The 7,326-nt window shown below is 45.1% G+C and overlaps 1 protein-coding gene across 1 annotated transcript; it reads right to left on the bottom strand.

Moving 5' to 3' along the window:
• Window positions 1-1,147: 1,147 nt before the first annotated feature.
• Window positions 1,148-7,326, bottom strand: usp12a (ubiquitin specific peptidase 12a). Its single transcript, XM_085762603.1, has 9 exons — window positions 7,233-7,326; window positions 5,993-6,073; window positions 5,683-5,896; window positions 5,235-5,470; window positions 4,812-4,888; window positions 4,040-4,123; window positions 3,724-3,921; window positions 2,165-2,243; window positions 1,148-2,070 (listed from the first exon to the last, which is right to left on the bottom strand). Exons 1-9 carry the CDS (start codon window positions 7,278-7,280, stop codon window positions 1,969-1,971), a joined length of 1,119 nt encoding a protein of 372 aa, XP_085618729.1. The 5' UTR covers window positions 7,281-7,326; the 3' UTR covers window positions 1,148-1,968.

Genomic DNA, 7,326 nt, shown 5'->3' with positions numbered 1-7,326 from the left:
GGGGGGTATGGAGATGCTGGTCCTCTCTCTCTCTCTCTCTCTCTCTCTCTCTCTCTCTCTCTCTCTCTCTCTGTGCCTGAAAGCGAGGATGGTGGTGGTGGAAGAAGAAGAAGAGGAGGAGGAGGAGGAAGAAGAAAAGAGCGCGGAGCGGCTCTGCCGTTAACGGCGCATCGCCGTGGACTGCGGCTGTGCAGGGAGCAGCGAGCGGAGCAGCGGCGGAAGAGAGGAAAAAGGAGGAGGAGGAGGAGGAGGAGGGTGTGTGTGCATGTGTGGAGGGGAGGGGGAGAGGAGAGCAGGAGAGAGAGGGAGGGAGAGAGAGAGAGAGGAGGGTGAGGAGGGGGTCGATGATGAAGGAGGAGTCCCAGATGGGCCAGACTCCCAAAGACTGGTTGAACTCCGCGTGCAACAGCCAAATGTCTGGTCTGTCTCTGTCTCGAGGACAAAGACAGGTGCAAGTGCGCGTGCAGTGCTCAGGTATCCATGTCCCACGTGCCTGTGGGCATGTATTGTGTTGTCTGAGTCAATCATGCATCTCTGATGCAACATTTATCTCTCCAACCAGTTTCACCTGCACTTTAACTGCAGTGTTTTGTTTTGTTTTGTTTTGTTTAGTCGGTCTCGGTTTCAGACTGAGCTGCTGGGACTCGGGTTTCAGGTGTGAGGATGAAGCTGGAGACAGGGACTCGCTTTCCTCCTCCTGCGACGCCCTGCTATTCTGGTCCCGTCTGTGCTATTAACAGCAACCCTGATGTGTGTCAACCCCCCCACCACCTCCTCCTCCTCCTCTCCCTCTCTCCCCTGTCCTCCATCTTCTCTGCCTCGCCTCTCCATCCCTGCAGCGCTGCCTCCCAGACACCTCTGAGGGGGGGGGTGGGGGGGGGGGGTAGCTGCTCATATGCATGGATGTGACCGCTCACTCAGTTGACCAAGCGTCAAGTCTGCTCTATGTGTGTGTGTGTGTGTGTGTGTGTGTTATTCCAAAGCACCTGCCTTTGGAGTGTGAATGGATTAAAAATAGCTCCTGTTGCAGTGGGGAGGCAGAGCTGCCACATGACGCCGCTGGGGGGCGACGCTGAGCGCGTATGAGTCATCAGTGCGTACCTGTGGGACAGAGAGCACACACACAGACACACACAGACACACAGCCTCAATCTTACCGGCTTTATTTCGTTTTCTTTAAAACAGAAAATGATCGCTTCACAACAGGCCTTTTCAAGCAAACCCTCACATTAAACTCGCCAACACCTACAAAACGGTATCAAAAGTGCACCATAGTGTTAATACATCTTCTCAAGGTCTAACATTTTCCAATGATAATATTATCTTCTTGTAATATTTATACAAATACCATTCTGTACACTGTAGAAATACACAACCCGGTGGGCCCTCATATCTGGGACGCCTCACACACACACACACGCCCTCCTTTCCATCCATGATCAAAAACATGATCCACTCAGTAAAACCCCAGCAGAGTGAGAGTGTGAGGGGTGGAGACACCAGGCCAATATTACATCATGAATTGTTAAATACCCATTCAACCCCGCACCCAAGGCAAAAAAAAAAAAAAACTAATACGCCACTCACACGACCACCCGAACATCTGTACAGCTCTCATTCAATGTCTTTTTTTTTCTTTTTTTAAAACAATCTTGACACAGTTTTCATTCATTATCGTCTCATTGTCCCTGCAGCAGCAGCAGCAGCAGCAGCGTCCAGCCGAAGTGAAGGGGGATGATGTGGCGGTGTGAGACTCGGAGGCCAGGAGGGACAGCTGGTACATAGGCAGAACTTCCATGGCTGAGCTGCGGCGCCGAGTGCATGAAAGCACAGGTATTTAATTACAGCTGTGCGTGCAGGTAGGACACCATGCAGGCTGCTGTGGTGTGTTTATGGTCCACTCTTCCCTGCAGAGAGGGAACAGAGCATCGCTCCTGGTTTCTGTGGTGAAACACCCTAAATCCACATTTAGTCTCTGGACTGGTAGAAGAGGATGTAGCCCGACTCAGAGTTCTTGGAGATTTCAGAAGTGAGGCCGTAGAACTCCTCTATGGCCTGTGCATCGATTTTCTACGACAACAGACAGGTGACACACGGCAGTGGTTAGAAAAGCTGGTCTTCTGTGAAAAAGACATGTGGCGGAAGTGTGAATAAACTCACTCACCTCTACAATGTCATCGTCGAACAGCAACCAGAAGTCGTGACTTTTCACAATGGCGATATAGTGACCCCTGTTTGGACCACTGAAAAGAAACAAGAGTGTGTTAGCCTGACAGAGTAAATGTGAGTCTTATCACTGAAGGCCTGACACAATGGCAGCATGAACACATCCCCATTTAATTTGGGTTTAGTTCAACTGAACGACTGAATATGGCTGATGTAAGACGCCCATATTTGACTTGGCATTTCCGTATTACTAAGTTACAGCGTTATCATCCTTTTGTTTGTGAAGTTTGGTGACTACCTGCAGAGCTCCACCTAAGTTCAACCTGAGCAGACGACGTCTTATCAGCCAAAACAGGAGGGAACAAGTGTGTGGAATGGGACATGAAATCTGTGCAACTACACACTGAACATGCTGAAAATGAGATGACTGATCATGTCGGACCTGAATCCGGCAGAAAAATAATAAATTCTATGTTAACAGACCAATAAAAACAAAGGGTGAAGTGTGATTCTCTGGATTTTTTAAAATTACATTAGCTATTCTTCAGCTCTTCCCTTTACTGCTTTATTTATATGAAACAGCTAAAAATGAAAACTGCTAGATTTGCACAAGTTCTGTTTTAAGAAGCCTGATCTTTGCCCTTGTTATTGTAACTTATGCTTTTCTGTGCTTTCATGAAAAGTCATCATCAGCTTGTTTCAATATCCGGCTTTGTTGTTTGTGTTGAATTCTGCTCATATTGTACAGGTCACAGCAGACAGAAGAAGGGAACAAGATGAAAGAAAGGTCCCTGGTCAGATTTAAACCGAGGAACCAGATACCAGAAAACCTGCACTCTGAATATAGGCAACAAAGTGAATTAAATGTGCCGGGTAATTTCTTCTCAGAAACATATTTTTAAACTAATACACTATTGGCCTGGATTGATTTTAATACAAAGAAATGCGGTTTGTGGTCCAGGTCTATCCCATCACTTGTAAGAAATAAAAATACTCTATCATTTAAGCACAACATAATAATGGAGCTCACACACGCTACGGTATGTAGCCTCACACTGTGGCAATCAATTCCATGATAAATCTCCCTGCTCTGAAAATAACCCTGGCAAAGCTGAACTGGGAGTTCAGCTTAAAGGCAGGAGACTCAGACACCCAGACAGATAATTTACATCTGTACGACTGCTAACTCACTCAGGTCCAGAGAAGTCTGACCTGTTAATTCATTTTCCTCACTCTATTATTCCTATCAGAGTCGTGAAGGGCCACAGTCTGCTCCTGCATGCACCGAGCGAAAGACAAGGAAACACCCTGCACAAACACAGACAGACTCACTCCCACTCACTGCAGGCCGAAAGTGGAGCTGAGAAAACACAGCTCAACTATGATGACAGGTGTGTTTTCTCCTGTGAGATGTGATTTAGACTCTAATGTGCCTTTATTCTCGGGCCAGTGGGTACAGATGCATTTTATTATTAGCGCGATGATTTCTCTGCGTCGCCAGTTGCTGTGGAGACGGTTAAGAGGTGTTGTGTTCTAGCTGCGTGTTCACCTACACACCTCCCACAATGCACCACCACAGCGACCAGGTCGTACAGCCTCTCCGGGTTGGTGGCGTCCCCGGAGGTGTTGAAGAGGCGGAGCTCCAGGGGGAAGACGACGCGATAGGACAGCTTGGTGTAGCGCTGCAGCTGCTCCATGTACTTAAAGCGCTTCAGGTGCAGGGCCAGGATCATCGGCAGCTTCTTCACACGCATCCTAAATCACAGATATCACAGCGTCAGACGAATCTAACATCTATGTCGTCTAAATGTCCAACAACAGACAAAAAGTAAAATCTGAAATTGATACATGAAGAATGAAACTGGGCTCTGACCTCTTGTGTGCCTCCTGCTTGCTTCTACATTCTTCACAGTAGTATTTGTACTCACTGCACAGCGTCTCTGTGTTGCTGAAACCTCTGGGAGGGGAAACCAAGAGAAAACTGGTCAGTTGCACATATACATATTTACAGATAAAAGGCAGCAGCCTCAAACCAATATATGGAAGAGAACTATCTAACTTCTTCAGAATAAAAAAGGGTTAGAATAAATAAAAAAGTAGTTACAAATAAGTATTAACTTCAAATTTTACAACTATAATGTACTTTATTTCAACCAAATTTTGTAAATTAGAGGCTCAAAACATTTTAAAGCCTCAGTGATATTCACAGCTGAATAGTGCTGTGACATAAGCTAACATGTTCATTTTTTCTTTATATTGAATGGATAGTTATAACATTTTGGAAAACATTATGCAGCAACTTAGCCTGAAACTAGTACCAAGAACTTATTTACGTTCATTTGTTAAGAGATTGTTTTCTTAATTCATTGATCAAATGTTAGTCTTTAAATCAAAACCAAACCATCGATTGTTGTCCTCATTTTGTCTGACTTGTAGCCCAAAAATGAAAGATATTCAAGGAAGTAAAATACAGAATTGAAAGAGCCGCTCCCTTCTTTACCTTAGGGCAGCAATACTGGTAATAACATATTGTGGCCATTGGTTACCATCACATTTTGTTTTTGTTCATTATTTCCTTAATTTAGTTTTGGTTAGTTAAAAAACTACAGTACTAATTCAGTGGCTGATACATGTGGTTGTTTTACCTGAGGCAGTGTGTGATGGAGGTATTCTGTTCAACATCCACAGAAAGGTCCAGAAAGTCCTCATCTTTGCTGCTTATCTGAAAAAAGAAAAGAACCTAAATTAACCTGCATAATAAATATTAAACACATCTTGATTTGTCTCGGATACTACAGAAATGTCTTCCTTCCAACCTCTGAGCTGTGGCAATAAAATTCCTTTCTGTGTGCAGTTGTGTTGTATTTACTCAACACATGACAGAAACGATAGCTCACACAGCCTGAGCTGGTGCCTGAGTTAATCTTTGTACGTTTACTAACCCTTGACATAAGCAGCAGGACTGTTTAACTCAAAGGAAAACACATTTTAACAGAGCTATGGTGACACAATGGTAGTAATCCATTCATAATTCCCCATCAGATGAAAATAGAGGTGAGGCATTTTACCGTTTCACAGGTGAGGCAGCGCGTCTCATTGGTAAGAGTGCCTTGGAAGATCTCATGGACCCAGGTGGGAGCGGGCGTGGCATTGCTGTTGTTGTTCTGGGAGTCCAATGTGCCGTTGGCGAGGCGGCCATTGGTCTTGTCCTGCTTCCTCTCCTCTTGTAGCAGGTCAGCAATGGTGTTGAGCAGGTAGTTTAGGAACTCATGAGCATCTTGCTGCATGTAGTTGTCAAACAGCTCTGAGGGAGAAAATATACAGAAAGAGACAATTTAAGAGTTGTTATCCTGCTCTTCTACATGCTACGCAGGTACTTCAGGATCTTCAGGATAGTGGACTCATCAGCAAACGAGGAAAAACAAAAGAAGGAGTAATTTAGAGTTGTTTAAGTGATGCCTTGACACGCTGGTATAGCCTCTTTTTACCACAACAATCTCCCTATGTTAATCTCACCATTCTCTTTGCGTAGTCGTGTGATGAACTTCTTGGGTGGTATAACGCCCACTTTCCTCTTCTGGTTGGCAATGCTGTGGAAAAGGTCGGCCAGGCAGGTGAGCAGGTTCTCCTTCCGGCGAGGCTGACTGCGGTACGCCAAAATCTTTTCTCGGAAGGGCCGGCAGAAGTACAGAGCCTGCAGCACCGAGTTGCAGTAGCAGGTGTTTCCAAACTAAAACCAAACATGGCATACAGCAGAATCAGTTCGACTTCAAAATGGGTGGAAATGAATACAAAGTGGACCTGCACCGTGTTATCGCCCACTTACATTGACCAGGCCGAAGTAGTGCTCATTAACCGGAAACTGCTCAGATCCAATCTCTTTCTCCAGAGCAGAGGCATTGGCGCCCTAAATGTGTGTGCAAAGAAAAAAAACCAGGAAAAAAAATCTGTTATTCCCTTGAAACAAAAGTAAACTTTTATTTGTGAACAAGACAATCACACAAATGTAAACACTCTATAACTTTCTAAGTATCTTCCAAATTTGATAGTATCTGATTGGCATTTTCAAGGTCATTTGTTACTGGGACAAAGCAAAAATAAATAAATAAAAACTAATGGGTGCTTAACGCCTCCAAGACTATGCACGTTTCCCATGCGACCTCCACTCTGCCCTTTTATGCCATTAGAGCTAAAAGCATGCACCATCTTTAACTGACAGTAAAGTGCCTGACCAGTGCTGACTCTCACCCCCAAAAAGCTTTTAAATGCAAAACTTAGCTTGGATGACAAAACTGCATGTGTGAAAACAGAAAATATTACAGGTGCAGAGGGTTAGGAGGTAACCGGGGTTACCTGTTTATGCAGACACATGCCCTACTAGTGGGATTATACAGTACAATACGATGTGCAGACAGTAACAAGCTGTGCGCAGACATGGACTTGGAGCGGGTCCATGACTGCGTAGCTAATGTTAAACCATGTCGTCATTACATTGCATGCCTTTTAATATTATCTGGTAGTTTATCAATGGCCAACGCGCCGCGACTTGGCCTGTTATTTACGATTCTCCTACACACGCACTGCAGATTAATGGTCCCTCGGTCGGAAGTCATCCATTATCCAGCTGTGTTCCAGTGGTTGGCAAACAACCGAAACGCTGGTTTAGCTTTTTTTTTAGTTGCCTTTGCATTAGCTTATTAGCTGTGAATCCCAACAGCAGCAGCAGCAGCAGCAGCAGCAGGTGCACTGTCATTGTGCTTGAATAAACTGCGATAAATAATAATAATAATACAATGTATCGGCTACGAGTAGAGACAGTCAACACAGGAGCGTCCATTAGCAGAGCAGAGAAGGCGGTGGGTGGCTGCTCGCTTTGCTTTGCCATGGTCGGAAAACTGCTTGGCTTAGCACACACACACGCACACACACCAACACAAACCCCGTGTTGAAACTGTTTTTTCATTGCAATTCCGCGGTTTTAAAAAGCCAATAACAGTGCAACTACTGTCTACCTATCAACCCCCACAGTCTGGCTAATGTCAACACGAGCCCGCTGCTGCACTCACCATGGTACAAAAAGACGCAAATTTGGAGACTGTCATTAGGATTTCCATTCGGCTCGCGCCATCTTCCACCACACCGTCTCGCGCTGACAAGACT

This window comes from Trachurus japonicus, chromosome 20, assembly GCF_045865225.1.
Source record: "Trachurus japonicus isolate A0001 chromosome 20, Traja_1.0".
In the NCBI taxonomy this organism is placed as follows: Eukaryota; Metazoa; Chordata; class Actinopteri; order Carangiformes; family Carangidae; genus Trachurus; species Trachurus japonicus.
This window is presented reverse-complemented; position numbering and strand designations above follow the sequence as displayed.

Bases quoted from the DNA above. Each gene is read 5' to 3' on its own strand.
- usp12a (XM_085762603.1), bottom strand. From the start codon at position 7,280: ATGGAAATCCTAATGACAGTCTCCAAATTTGCGTCTTTTTGTACCATG. The intron at 6,074-7,232 runs GTGAGTGCAGCA...ACACACATTTAG, and splicing joins TTGCGTCTTTTTGTACCATG to GGCGCCAATGCCTCTGCTCT. The intron at 5,471-5,682 runs GTGAGATTAACA...TTTCTCCCTCAG, and splicing joins ACGACTACGCAAAGAGAATG to AGCTGTTTGACAACTACATG.